This window comes from Mesocricetus auratus, unplaced genomic scaffold (genome assembly GCF_017639785.1).
Source record: "Mesocricetus auratus isolate SY011 unplaced genomic scaffold, BCM_Maur_2.0 Super-Scaffold_100015, whole genome shotgun sequence".
Lineage (NCBI taxonomy): Eukaryota > Metazoa > Chordata > Mammalia > Rodentia > Cricetidae > Mesocricetus > Mesocricetus auratus.
The window spans coordinates 52,442,943-52,458,525 of NW_024429198.1; the positions used below are offsets into that span (position 1 = coordinate 52,442,943).

A 15,583-nucleotide genomic window follows, 5' to 3' on the forward strand; every position below is an offset into this window, starting at 1 on the left:
ATCACATAAGTGGGCAGATTCGCATAATTCTATATAACAGTCATTTTATATAATTATCTGAAGATACATCTTACTGCTAATTCTTTCTGGCAGATGCATCCGAATGCTGTGTCATTTCAGACCAGTGCTCAGGAGTAATGCTAAGGAGTTTTCCTGACTTAGACTGAATGAAGATTGATGTCTGCTTCAGAGAAAAGCCAATCCACCTCTATTTCCTGTTCACTGCTGTGTCTAGCAGTATATGGCATGTAATTGTTTAAGTTTGAGAGTATTCATGCCTGGTTATGTTTGGAACTGACTTCAAGTTAGATATGAATCATCATAAAACAAATACAATATATGTACAATTAGTGTGGCATATAAATGATATAATAAACTGTCTCTGTTTTTGTAAGCATGCAAATTAATGATTTTTAAAGCCATTTGTATTTTTTTAAATAGAGAAGTCATGGTGCTTGGTAGTTAAGAGCATTGGCTCTGAGTTCAATTCCCAACACCCGCACAGTGGCTCACAACTATCTGTAACTCCAGTCTCGGAGATCTGATGGCTTCAGGCTTCCTCGGGCATTGCATTCAATGTGGCACATAGACACACACACCCATACACTTAAAATAAAAATAAAAACATCTTTAAAAACACCCAGAAGTCAGAGAATGGCGTACATCTCCACATTCAGCTTCTTTTGTTTGCTTTCTTCAGTAGTATGAGTTAATGCTGGGCATTTTCATATGGCACAAATGTCGATTTGGTTTATGGATGTGTGCTTGTGGGAAACGCATGCATTTGAGTATTAACTGTGTTGAGGTTAGAGGTCAACATCACTTGACTTACTAAATTGCTCTCCACCCTATTTTTGATGTAGAGTACAATTTGTTTTTCTGTTGCTGTGATAACACACTTTCATTAAAACCAACTTAGGGGAAGGAAGGGTTTGCTTCAGCCTACACTCCCAGGTCCCAGTCCGATGTTGGGGGATGCACGGCATGAACTTGAAGGAGAAGCGGTGGAAGAAGTGGCTTGCTCCCTGCTCATTCTGAGATACCTTTCTTATCACACAGAGTCACCTGCCGTGAAATGGTGCCCACCATAATGGGCATCCTCACATTGGCTATCAGTCTAGACAGTCTCTCCCAGACATGGCCGTTGGCCAGTCTGACTGAGGCAACTCTTCATTTACAGTGCCTTTCACCAGATAACTGTGAAATGCTGCTATCAAGACTAGCGCATTTTAAGGATTCTCAATTCTCCAGAAATTGCCACCCCAGAACACCTGTTCAGAAGTTGCCTTTGAATGTGGACTCCACTGTGGCTTATCTCCACATGCATAGGCTCTCATCTCCTTGTGGGCACATGTATGTGACAATCACCTAAGGCCACATCTATAAATCTGTTTTTTAGAATTATATCCATAGTTAGTAATATAAGTAAACTCTATGATTAGAGCATATAGTCATCATTTAATCATATTAGATCTTGGGAAGACTGACATGGCTTAGTTCATCTGATATTTCCAATTATATTTTTGTGTCATATTTATACTGTTTTTTGTTTTATTTTTTGAGACAGGGTTTCTCTAAGTGTTGCTGGCTATCCTGGAATTCATTTGCAGGCAGGCTGGCCTGCCTCTGCCTTCCAAGTACTAGAATTAAAGGTGTGCATCTCCACTGCCCAGCTCCATGTTTATACTTTAAAGAGAAGTCACACAGTATAACTTGTTATGTTTGATTAATGAAACCCTCCTTGAGGATATTTCTATCAAAGAACCTGAATATTTTGGTATGAGGCAATTATGTTACTTTAGAAATAGGACACATTTAGTTGATCTGATAGCCTCTTATTCTTTCACTTGGCTAATTTGAGTTCACTAACTCTACATATTAAAATGCTCTTAATATTAGGACAAGGCTCCAGCCCAGTTAGAGAAATTCCATCCTCAGACAGTATTTCTCAGTTTTGAAACATTCCAGTATATGTTTCTTTTTTTTGAATTGGTGCAGGTTTCTTTAAAAGAGCTTTAGCAAGGAAAGTAACACCGAGAGATGTGACACCAGCTGCAGAGGGAATAAGAAACAATGAAAGAATTTAATGATAGGCTATGGAAAAAGATCTGCAAATAGATCCAAGAACAGATTAATTTTTGAGACAGGGTCTCTCACTGCAACTGGAGCTCACTTATTTGGCAAACTGGCTAGTCAGCAAACCCCAGGGATCCTCCATGTACTGTACTAGGATTTGAAGTGCACACAATCAGATTAAAAATAAACTGCTTGCTGGGCATCATTCTTAGACCCTCATGACTGTTCACTGAGCTTCTCACTAACCAAGCCATCTAGAATTTTGCCTGCCATTTTAAAGCTGAGGTTGATAATGGGCCTTGTGTGATAGAGTTATTACTACAAGGAGTAAGTCAGCTTACATGCTTGGTAGCATTTTGACTGATACAGAGTAACTTCAATGTGATTATTTACTATTAGGTTTTACAAGTGGTGGTGGTGGTGGTGGTGGTGGTGGTGGTGGTGGTGGTGGTGTGTGTGTGTGTGTGTGTGTGTATGATGTATACGCATATGACATGCATGAGATTATATGTGTACACAATGTTGGAAAATCAGGGAGACTGGCTCAAGCATTGCTCCTTGTCTTCCAGTTCACTTAAGGTGTGATCTCTTTGTTGTTCACAATTGTATGCAAGCTAGGTGGTCCTCAAGCTTCTATGGATTCTGTCGTCTCAGATTTCCCTTCAGGAACATTGGGATTACAGACATGTACTTCTATGTCCAGATCCATGGGGATTTGAGCTTGGGTCCTTAGGCTTGTACAACACACACTTTACCCACTAAAACATCTCCCAGACCTCCGGTATTGTTTTTAAGAAGATAAGAGGGCCAAACTTTTGAAATCAGAGCTATTAAGCCTTGTCTCCACTCTAAGTAAAATTCTAGAAATTATTAAACAGATGGCTGTAAGCATTTACAAATGGAAGTTAAGATCCCTGGAAGGCATGATGAATTCTCTCAGCTAATTTATGTCAAAGTAAATTAATTTACTTTTGATAGGATTATTAGACTTACACATCAGGAAGATATGCCTGTTAGAGCTAAATTTCTGCCACTTACTTGACTTGATTCTATTGTGAAACATGTTTAGAAGTGATGGATGATTATGGACTGGCTGATAGTATAATTAAATGACTCTGTAACAGACTGAATATCTATAGCCAAGAATATTGATTGAGTAATCATGATCAGTTTGGAACTGGTCCTCACTGGCAGCCACAGACTTTGTTTTCTTTCCCCCTGTTTGAGTCCACTGTGAATAGTGTAGAGAGTTGTGCATGGAAATCACACTTGCCAAGCATGTGGGTCTCTCAGAATGAAAAGGTAAACTGAACAGCTGGGCTACAAAGTGACTGCAGATGAATTTTGTAAACTTAAACCAATAGACTGCAGTTAAAAGGATAAAATTACCCAGGATCAGTGGCTGTTTTTTTTTTGTTATTTATTTATTTTTAGATTTTCTTCTGGTCTGTGGAAATCTAGTAGAGGAGATTTCTGAGAGATACTTTGGCAATTATATTGGGTAGTAATACTTGTGGTTGATAAGATTTGAGAGGCTACACAAATGAATTTCAACCAACCCCAATAGGTTGGAAGAATGAATATGTTTATAGATATACATATAACATACACACACACACACACACACACACACACACACACACACACACACACACACATACACATATATATATATATATATATATATATATATATATATATATGTTAGCCAGTCTGGGAAAATATACCACAACTCTCTGCTTGAAGCTTTAGAATTTTAGATACACATTTCAAAATACCTATAAAGTTTTCATTGAGTGCCTTTACGAGAAGGCTGCTGACAAGAGTAGGTATCACTAGATTGTAGTTGTGCGCCTGTAAAAGACAGATGCCAATTGGTCATTTTGCTCCATTATGTGCTTATTTTATGAAACAATTTATTTTATTTTTATTTTGTTTTCCAAGACATGGTTTCTCTGTGGCTTTGGGGGCTATCCTGGAACTAGTTCTTGTAGACCAGGCTGGTCTCAAACTCACAGAGATCTGCTTGCCTCTGCCTCCCGAATTCTGGGATTAAAGGCTTGTGCCACCAACGCCTGGCTTGAAACAATTTATTTCTTGTGGAACGTAGTTGATGTATTTTAATGAGTATCATTCTTCAAGATGTACAGATTTTTTGATGTTGGAAAACCAAAGACTATACAACGAAGTGTGATTTGCTTGGTAGAAACTGAAAATATTTTATTTGTAAATGATGAGAGAAGATAAATGACCATTAATCTAAAAACTAATGTCAGTCATCTTGAAAATGAACAGTACCATATTGTGTGACTAATATAATTAATGGAAGCCATTTGTGAAGTTATTCAACACAGCTAATTCATTTGATTGTAAAAAGTTGTGTATGCATACACATGTATACATGCACATGTGTACACACACACACACACACACACACACGAGTGCAGATACCCACAGAGGCTATAGGAGGTCATCAGAGTTCCTGGAGCTAGAGATATAAGCAATTGCAGGGTTTCCAGAGTGGGTGCTGCTGGGAACCACGCTTCAATCCTCAGGAAGAATATTCAGCACACTTTACCAGGAAGCCACCTTTCCAGCCCCACAGATGTTTTTCAAGATTGCATGTTTAGATAGTGATTACAGTTTCACATTACATAGTCCTTGTATATTCAAATATATCAAGACTATTTGGAAGAAGTAGAAAGGAAAGCATAAATGTTACTTGATGCGCAGAAAGGTATATTAGTAACCAGTAGACTCTCCACAGAGTAGATTGAATGCAGAGTTCTGTCATAGAATTGCTTCCTTATAAAATATTTACATTTTGATACAGATTATATTTATAATGTATGTGTGTGTGCATGACCATTTAGCAATCATTATCACTTTTACTTTTTTGGAGTGTATGCACCTTCCAAGGGTCTTTCCCTCTTTATTCTTTGTCTGTATGATGGAAATATCACACCTGCTGTGCTGACACTAGGAACTGTGTAGTACGGGTTCCCTTGTGAATCATATTTGGCCCTGACTGGAGGATGAGGACTGAGAGTATTTGACTAACATAATAATACCTACTGTCCATCATTTTCTTGAGCTCCCTACTTTTTTTTTTTTGTTTTTTTGGGTGTTAGGGGAAGTGTATTTCAAGGCTAAGTACAAAGTGCTTCTCCCCCGAATGCTGTTAGCTTATTCACTGTCACTGCTGTGGGAAGTCATTTGCTCATTGGAATGATAAGTGCTTCCCATTCATTATCTCATTCAGTCCTCAGGACATTTTTGTGAATGATGAAGTGAAGAAACTGAGACTCAGGGGGTTAAATGTACTATCTAAAATCAGAGAGTGGCTTAGGGGCTCCTGGTTTATCTGACTCTGAAACTCATAACCTACATCATTATTCTATAAAATATCCCAAATTCAGAATTAATCAAACCCTCTCTCTGAATTACCTTGGCCTTGATTTTTTGAAACCTATTTTAGCAATGCTGCATCTAGGGAAGTAGACGTGAATGAGGACCAAGGTCCTTGATCTCTTGAGGCTTGCAGTATATTGGAAAGAATGTCATTAAGCAAGTACACTAATTAGTGACAGGTTTGCCAGGTGGTACTGAGGAAGCCGAATGCTTAAAACGTTATCTTAGAATTCAAAGAAATGGCTAATCTTAAGTGTGAGATGATTGGGAAGGCTTGCGAGGTGGCTCCTGTATTGAATGTCTCAGCTGTAAAGCCCATGTTTGGAAAATGCCATGTGCTTGTGGGAGTATTTACTGGTAGAGATAGTAGACACCAGAGTCCAGAAGCTTTGTCCAGCCACTTACTGTAGGATCTTGAAATACATTATTGTCTTGTTGCTCTGGGGGACAGTAGGATTGATTCTCAGAGATACATTCATTACACTTCTGTGTTTTTAAGTCACACACTCATGAATGCTGCTGCAGCATGTCATTTCCTCATAAAGCACATTAAAATAGAACAGAAAATTGTAAGCATCATCTTTAAACCCTTAATTAGGAACCAAATATGCTAAGCGTTGAGAACAACCTAGTTGAACTGTGGACAGTGGGCATTTGGCAAAGTGTTGCCATGCTTGATATGCTCTCTTTCTCATATGCATACTGACAGTGGTCTAAATCCTAGTTACAACAAAACCATTGGTACCTTTGAGGTTTTGCATACTATAAATAGGAAAAGACTATAGGAATTCTAGGTTCTGTTGTTCCAGTGAGCATGTTCCCTTGAGGCCCTAGTAAGTATTAGCTCCTTTTCCTAATTCAATCATTTTTGTTATGGCTGTTACTCTCTGTGAAAACTCTGTTCACCTGCTTCGTGAGCCTATGTATTCAACTCTACCCATTTTAAAGAGCATGCGTGTGTGTGTGTGTCTGTGTGTGTGTGTTATGTGCACCTCACAGACTTGCTTTGAAAAATCAAATAAAAAGTAATATGCCACATGGAAACAGATAAAATAGTATATGCTACGTGAAACTGCTCTGTAGCTCCAGACTCTTAATCCTTTCCCCAGGATGCATGGCCCCTGATATCTGAATCCTATGAGATACACAAATGTCACGAAAAGAAGGGAAGAATCCTGGCCATAACCATTTAGGATCACACAAAGTAAACTCTGAAATGATTTTTAAATTGTGAAGCTGTTTTTTTCTTCAGTCAAATAAGTAATTGCTCTCAAAACATTTTATGTAGGGATCAAAAGGGTAACATGTTAACCTTCAAGTGGACACTGGTCTAATGTGTTTATCTTAGAGACACTTAAAATGAGTTTTCCATTGGAGAGCCACTAAATAATTCTGGAGGAAACCTTTAAATGACTGGCTTGGGATCCAGGATCAGAGGAGTCCTTAAACACATAGCTCAGCTTATACCTTAGGTGATTTCACACCATCATTCTCCTTCTCAAATACAGGTGTGTCCTTTCCTATGCCTACTGGACCATGTCATCATCTACAGAGGTCATCTGGCATGAGATTGTCTTGGAATTCCATGAGCTTAGGGGGAAGTCCAATGACATACTTGCCAGTTCTGTCAATTTGTTCACTTCTGGTGAAAATAAAAGAGGGTGTGTCATTAGAAAGCCAATGTATGGATGATATGTATATCTTCTGTATGCCTGTCATGAAGAGTCAATTATCTGATAAGCTATGTTGTATTTGAAAACTTTTGTGTTTATCAATGTGGAAGAAAGTGGAGAGAAGTGAAAAGACTTGAGAGAAGCAAGTTAACTCCCAGAGCGTAAGAGTGAATTAGAGACTCAAATATAGCTACAATATGGGTCAAAAATCTGTTTCACAGAGAATTATAAGGACAGCGATACAAAGATCGACCACAGAGACAGTCTGAATCCTGCAGAGGAGAGGGGCATCTGGTCAGTTGTATCCATTCTTTCTTGCAGTGCTGGCTTTAATATTTTGAGTACAGTTTCCTGAGCAAATGTAGTGTTGGCAAGAGGAAGTAAATGATAAAACAGTTGGAGTTTTCAGCACACTTTGTTTTGTATTAGAAATGCTCACTCTCCAGCCTGGGTGAACAGTGTTGGAAAGAGAGATAAATCAGAAGGAGAAGAATTAATATATTTCAGGAACACAAATAAACAAAAACCCAGTCCATTACTGTAGTACTATTGAAACTATTAGGAGTTCAATTTCCAGTTCATATAGATAATAATGAACACAATTAAGTGGCTGTTGTAGCATTAGAAATAAAACGTGCAAATATAGTTTACTCATAGTTTCATTTGAAAAATAAGACAATAGAAAGCTTACTAAATGTTTCAAAGGAAATATTAAATACAGCATAGGCCCTTAATTCCTTCAAGATTTAATCAAATATTTTAATGTTAACCCCAGTTTCCCCTAAAGAGGTAAGCAATTAGGCATTTAACAAGGAATCATGAGCTGGCACTATTCTGTAACACTGAAGTATCTTGAAATGTTATAGTTGTTGTAGCAATTGGTGCCTTACTTAGTGGAACCAGCAGCAACCCTGGGTAAATCCCCGGAACAGTGGTTTCCAGCTTAGAGGATTCCAAAATCTGGGGGTGAGCATGTGGCTCTGATTGCTCCTGTCCAATTCAGCAAGGACTTCTCTCTCTCTCCCCCATCTCTCTCCTCGCTCTCTCCATGTTAGAAATACACTGTCCCATATGCTACATGGTAGAGGATATCTCACTATAACCATGTGTGGTTTCTATAGCATGTCAAATTGGAGAAACATAGCTGATTAATAATAAATGGAGGAGGAGGAGGAGGAGGAGGTTAAGTTAGAATTTCACCTGGGTATAAAAATGTAGATTCGCTCCATACTAAAATACTGATTGGCTTGATCTTGTGCTGGTCTTGTGCAGGCAACAACAGCTGCTTTGTATTCATGAGTGCAGTGGTCCTGTCATGTTCACTGGTTTGCTCTGGTTCCCCCCAGTCTCTGGCTTTTACAGTCCTTCTATCTCTACTTCAGAGATGGTCCTTGAACTTCAGAGAGGGGTTGTGATATAGACAACCCATTTGTGGTTGAACATGCCATAGTCATTTATTCTCACCAATCACCCTCCATTGGATGACTTTACATCTAGGACCAAATGTATGGACTGCACAATTGGGAGGATTTAAGTAAAGCAGTTGGGGCTTAATATGATCAAAATACATTGTATGGAACTCTCAAAGAATTAGTCAGCAGAGTTATTAAAAGGAAATTAGAAAGAAATATACTTTTATGAATTAAAATGTACATTTTAAGAAGCTTTAATTAAAATTGGAAAACTTGCATGTATGATAAAGAAGTCTTTAAAAAATCTATACGATCCAGGTTTTTGGTGGCATACTCTTTTAATCCCAGCACTTGGGAGGCAGAAGCAGGTGGACCTCTGTGAGTTCGAGGCCAGCCTGGATCTACAGAGCAAGTTCCAGAACAGCCTCCAAAGCAATACAGAGAAACCCTGTCTCAGAAAAACAAAAACAAAATAAAACAACAAACAAAAAATCCCTTAAAATAATCAATATGAAGGCTAGGACAACCTCATGGTCAAAAGCTTGATGAGTTGATGTGGGTGGACCTGAGAGCTTGGGGTGCACTTGTACTCTGGAGTCTTCCCCAATTCTAACACTGTGCAGTGTGCTTTGCCTGAGTCTGATCATGTCTCTGTCATGTGACGCATCATTTTGATAGTATCAATGCCATGTTCCATGAAGGCACTCTTTCCCTATCTTGTGCTGGTATTAGTAAAGCTGGCTCACAACCGGGAACCGTGTACTTTCTCTTTTCTCTGTCTTGCAGGGATGGAGGTTGGCTTCTGCTGTTCTCTGTGGTCTCATCTCCTTCCTGCCTCTCTTCAACTTCCTGATGTAATTCTTGGCGCTTTGTAGAGTAGGAAGTGACATCATAGAGAAGGGAACAGGGCCATCCAACTTTTCTCAGTTGCTGAGAGGAGTTGCCCAGGTATGCTGAGGGGCCTGTACTCAGGAAGAGAAACAGGGGATCCTCCACAGTGAGTAAACTGCACTTACGAATGCACCCAGATTTCTGTTAAAGTGCTTTCCAGGACAGGATAGGTCCCTCTCCAGTCTGTTACCATACTGAATGAATTTGCCTTTAGAAGACACCAGCTCAGCTCAGTTTTCCCTCTTCTTACTTTGCTGTCTTGTCCTCCTTTCTCACCATCCTGTCTTCCCTGGTTCCTTAAACAAGCTTAATTAATGTTGTTCTGTCCCTATCTGCTGTGAGAACTCATTAGGTTACTACCAGCATCACCTGTCATGTGGGGTGACCCTAAACCCTGTAGAGTCCCTGTGACCTCAGCAAGCCTTTTCCATAATCCATAGCTACACACTGTGCTGTGGGCAATTAGTGTTTTTTTTTTCACTTGTGTCTGTTTTCTCTTTCCCCTTTTCCATGTGAATGTGTCTGCCCTTTCAGCTCTGTCATATTTTCATTATTACCTTCTCCTCCAGTATTTATCTACTTTACATTTCCTCCTGTATGGATTTCCCTAAACCTCCCCATCCCCTTTTCCAATTCAGTGTGACACTCCAGTGCCAGCCCCCGTAGGGATGGTTTTCCTTTCCATGACGTACCTGTTGCCTTCGCTTAACTTTGCTAATACTTCTTTAGCCTTTAAACGGCTGTTAGCTGTTAGCATGGTGATGGTCAAGAGTTGGGTAATGGGAACATTGTCAGAGAAGTGCAAATAGCAGTCTGGGAAGAAGCCTGGATGTGAGGAGGGGCCACCTGTTTGTCACTCACTGACAGGCCCACATATGCATCAGTCTTTGCTACTTAGATAATGGAAATTTGGTCATTGGTAATAGAAGAAATCACGGACCTACTTTGAAGAGATTAGGAAGACTGTTAGTGCAACCCCATTATTTCTTAGTAACTGTGTTCTTTCTATTAAATAATGAGAAATGAGAGCTTTAGGATCAGTAAGTTCTGCAGGACCGTGGCTTTGCCTGAAGCTCTACTATAAGATCTTTATATGGTTGTCATCTAACCTTGGAGAGGAGGACACTCCAGTTGAGCATCTCCAAATGTGGTCCCAGTGGTTGCTGAGGGTGAGCAGCATTCGGTCTGCTGCATCAGAGCCTCCCACATAGACCCTAAGCCCTGAATACATAGAAGAACTTGTTTACCACTTTGATGCTGATGTCTGTGAACTAATCCATGGCCTCCTATGTTTTCTGCCTCCTTGGTTAAGACAGATATCGCCCCATAGACTGAGTATGACAGAAGAGGAGGGAAGGAAAACAGGACTGAGTTCATAAGGCCCAAAGAGTTTGATGGCAGGAGGGGGAGGGTCATGTGTCATTCATTGGCAATGGGGAAGGCAAGGAAACTGAGCTGAACCAGCGTAGCTGATGGTGATGAGGGGCTTTGGTACCTCTGTTCCTCTCAACATTAGGTTTTATCCTGAATCTCACATGGTTGTTTCTGACCCGCATTTTATTCATTTCCATTATATTTGGGCTGTGTGTTTCTGTGGTTCTAAGAATAAAGACTTTCTCAGCCTGAAGATGTGTCTTTAACCATAGCATAGCTGATATTAATACAGGGGTAGTATTGTTCAAGTAAAGAACATTGTATGCATCGATTGTCTTGCTTCCCAGGCTTTACACATCTTTCATTACATGTATGTATGTATGTATGTATGTATGTCTTTGTGAATTCTTTTTAAGGACTTCCCCAGCCCCTAGTCTTACAGAAGTTGTTGATTTCATTGTCTAGATGGGGGGGGTCATTATCCCTTTGCCTTCCTGAGCTGTGCAGTGAGAATGTGTTTTGGCCCGAAATTCCCTTCCTCATTAGAACTTTAGGTAGAGAATGTGTGGTTCATGCAAGCTTCCATTTTGCATGCTTCCATGCTATAATCCAGGAGTCTCACATCTCACCATCACTTTTATTTTTTAGGCACTAGAAAAGCACCCCAACTCCCCAATGACAGCAAAGCAGATTCTGGAGGTCATTCAGAAGGAAGGCTTAAAAGAGACAAGGTCAGTATCCATCTTTAAGTCATTTTCGGTTTCGCTGACTAATGGCTGCCACTAGGGAAGCAAAGCACATCTCTAGTTAACACTGTAGTTGATGGTGAGTTAACTAACTACCTGAAAATTCTCTTGTGGTTGCAACAAAATACTTGGGTGACCCAAGATTTCCCCAGAACCGCCCTGTACCTGATAACATAATTCATCACCTTTGGTGGATTGATATAGAATTACATAATAGTCATTGGTAACAAAGAAAGGCATTGTGGTTTAGCCACGCATCAGTTACTCCTCTTTCCCACAAGAGGAGATAATGCTTCTGAAATTAAGCAATAGAAGAGAAACACTTTTACAGGCTTAATAGATCCCAGGATATAAAGATCAGCAGACTCTGATAAAATTCAAAGGGCCAATAAAATGTGGTTGAAAATTTAGCCCTCTTATATTGAAGGCCTCTACTCAGAGTGGCTTTTATCAGATGGTGAGACTTTCTATTTATTTTTTTATAGTGGCTTTATTTAGATAGGATTCGCCTATAAGAAAGTTTGCCCTTTGTATATGCAGTCATCCTTCCTACTGTACAACATCACCCTAAAATGCAGTCCTATACTTGCCACTTTCCACTTGGCAACCCCTACCACTGTAGCCACTATCTTTATTGTCTCCATGGATTTCCTATTCTGACATTCTCTGCAAATGGAATCCATGTAAATGCAGCCTTCTGGCTCCCCACTCCACATGTTTGATTTCAATAATGATTGTTGTTGTAAAATGCACCAATAGTCCATGACTTTTTGTTGTCAAATAATTTTCTTTTGAATGAATATACCACATCTTGGTTACTCATGATGGTCATTATATTTATGTATTAATTTTACAGCTTTGGCTTTGGCCAGCTGTTTAGGACCCTACAGATGATACCACTTAAGAAGAAAAAAAAGATATTTTTTTACATAGCGCAATAATCACGTTGATGTGTGTCTTTGTTATTAGCCATGCTACATCAATTAGCTTTTGTGTGAGGCTGCTATCTGAAGGCTGTGGAAATAGCAACATTATAGTTACAGTGGTTATAATTTGATGGAAATTAAAACTACTGAGATACCTTTCAGTGCTTTGATGTTGAGATAGCCAGAGAGGTATCCCTGAGCCCCTCTTTTCTTACACTTGGATTTCACCTATGATTCCTGTTGAATTTGAAGTGTAAGTGTCATTAGTCCACAACTGTCTGAATGGCATCTTTTGAATGTTAGATACATAGACATCACAATTAGTGGGGTGTAGGTGCTCAAGTTTTCATTTCTATTTGGGGGACCATTTCTTGGCCTCCACAAAAAAATAGAATGAGAAAGTATCACTACACTTATGTATCAGTCTGTTCCCACAGTGGTGGCAACAGGGAGAGGCCATTTGCTCACAGTGCCCAAAAGCCCCACAGTAGGAAATCAGTTTACTCACTGTGGAGGATCCCCTGGTTTATGCTGTATGCCAGCAAGAGAAGTTAGGGAATCTGATGGGAAAAATTGACAATTATCTCTCTGCCAACATGTCAATAACCCTAAACTTACTTATACTATTGAGAAAGCATTGAAAAAGTTTGTGCCAAAGGAAAAGAGAGAGTCATAACCTAAACAGGTCAAATGGATGAGCTGTGTTCCAGGGGAATCCGCTATCACAGTTATGAATTGTATTCCTAGAAGCAGATGTTTGAAACTCATTCATTAAGCTGTCTCAGGGCTGGGGAGATGGCTCAATGGGTAAAATGTTTGCGGGATAGGCATGAAGACCTGAGTTTGTTTCCAAACAAACACGTAAATCCTGGGCATGGTGGTATAATCCTAGTGCTAGGAAAATTGAAACGGGAAGATCCCCAAAGTTCACTGGCCAGGAAGCCCAGCATATTCCATGAGCTGTAGGTTCAGAGAGCTTCTGTCTCAAAATATAAGGTGGAGAGTGATGAAGGAAACCCGAAATTGGACTCTGGATTCCACAAGCATGTGCAGTTATACACAGACACATTCATGAGCATGTACACATGTGGGCACCACATACACACAGAAATTCTTATCCAAAGGAGTGACTGTTATTCTTATCTAAAATACTGTTGTTTTTAGCTTGCTATAAATGGTTACTGCAGGGTGGTTCTCAATAGTGTTTTAATTGCCATTATGATCATAATGCTACATGTCATGCTCTCAAAACATTCTTATTTTGCAGTTGTGTTTCAAAGTATCTCACATTTATGCAGTTAGCAAATCAAGTCAAAACTCTAAAACAAAGTGTCTTCACAGAGTAATTAAGAACACCGGAATGGAACAGACAACTTTTTGTGCCCCTAAATTCATCTCCCTCGGTGCATCATTAACACATCCTTTTGTGTGGAAAATTATTGTGTTACATGTGCTGATAGGCTGGTACTATTATTAGAAGAACTCCGACAGGGAGCTCCCATGTGCATGAGGGAAGAAAAAGGCAGAGAGAGACATTGCCATTGTTTGTACAATCATCTGTCAAGCCAGCTCTGCTGTGTATGGCCTCAGACATGCATTTCATGTTTTCATTTCTTTTCTCTCTTTCACTCTCTGCTCTTCTGTGATCTGTTATTTATGGCCTATGTTTTTCTTTTCACTCTTCCCTTGATTTCTAGTCTTAGTTTGTCTGTTAGAATTACCTCTAAAGCAACCTACGTAGATTCCCTGTGAGTGTGGAACTGTCTTATACGTTACATGTGTTGTTTTAGGGAACAGGTGCTGACATTTCTTTTACCTGCCTAATGTACTGTTTTGCTGCTTTTGAAGTTCTTAGATGTTTCCAAATATTTAAAGTAGCTGAGTAAATGAAGTGTAGCTGTATCTGTTTTTCTTAGGTAAAGTTTACAAATTCCAACATTAGAAGGTCAACCATGGATGATTAATTCTTGTTATCGATTAATGATGTATTTCTCATGAAATACAAACAGGTTAGATATGCCTGATCAAGTACAGGGTAGTGGTCCTGGGATGACTGATGTGTCTGTAGCACTCTAAGGGTGGCAAGTGGTCTTTCTTGCTCTGTGAGCCAGGGTCAGTTCTGCAGGATGTCTAGCTGACGACAGTTTTGCACTCATCTTCTGAGTAGGTGTTAAGAGCTTGTTAAGGGTAGAGAGAGCATCTAACTCTCCTGGCAGTCAGAAGATACTCAGTAAATAGCTGTTGAGTAAACAATCTTCTTTCTCATGTTAGTTTTATGACTCCCAGAGATGACTTTGACCTACAGTCATGTATGCCAAACCAACATGCTGTAGGTAGTGCATATGATATTCAATAACTATTGTTTTGAAATAAAAATGGAAAAGCTAGTCTACAGCAGTTTCATTAAATAGTTGTGCTTGCGTCTGTGAAAGCTAACCAGGGAACAAGGGAAGCATTGTTCTGTGGCTTTATTTTAGACACTGTAAGAACCGCTGTATTAAATTTGTAATTAAAAAATCCAAATGTTAATTATTTTGACAAAGCTAATGTAGATATTAGAGTAGATTTAACAGATGCAATAGTGTTACTTTGACACTCATGACATTTTATACTGACTTTTCCTCTTTGTAAGCAATACTTTAAGTTACATATTTTATGTAGATATGGTAAAAAGAACACAGATTTTGTGTATCATTTCCATGTTATTTATGAAATATTTAAACCATAATTAGTTCTATCTGGATGAGCCAGAACGACATACTTACTCCATGTAGGAGTTTTAAAAAGATATTTAAATATAATAAAGTGTCACAGTGTTGATCACTGTTAATGTTATCACAGTATGGTTTTCTGTAGACTGAGTTCTATTTTCTGTGAATGTGTTTTTGGCAAACTTTACTTCCCCTTCATATAATAGGATGAAAGAATCTATCAGTGTAGTTTTATATTATAAAACATCTGGTCCATCTGTGTTAATGTTTTACTGATTCTCATGATACTTAGACTCAGGTCTTCCAGGATGATTGGTTGTCACAACTGATCAGTTGCAATTGTTTGGAAGACTGTTCAGATGG

At 39.2% G+C, this 15,583-nt stretch overlaps 1 protein-coding gene and 1 long non-coding RNA gene across 2 annotated transcripts in view; one reads left to right on the top strand and one right to left on the bottom strand.

Moving 5' to 3' along the window:
• The window catches only part of Asxl3 (ASXL transcriptional regulator 3), a 177,305-nt gene that overhangs the window by 19,241 nt on the left and 142,481 nt on the right, over positions 1 to 15,583 (top strand). Inside the window, 2 exon segments of the mRNA XM_013125082.3 lie at positions 11,486 to 11,568; positions 12,100 to 12,102. Of these exon segments, the coding sequence (XP_012980536.1) occupies positions 11,486 to 11,568; positions 12,100 to 12,102 (86 nt within the window).
• LOC121144355 overlaps positions 1 to 15,583 on the bottom strand; it is a 35,118-nt gene that overhangs the window by 12,760 nt on the left and 6,775 nt on the right. The gene's annotated exons all lie outside the window — the stretch shown is intronic.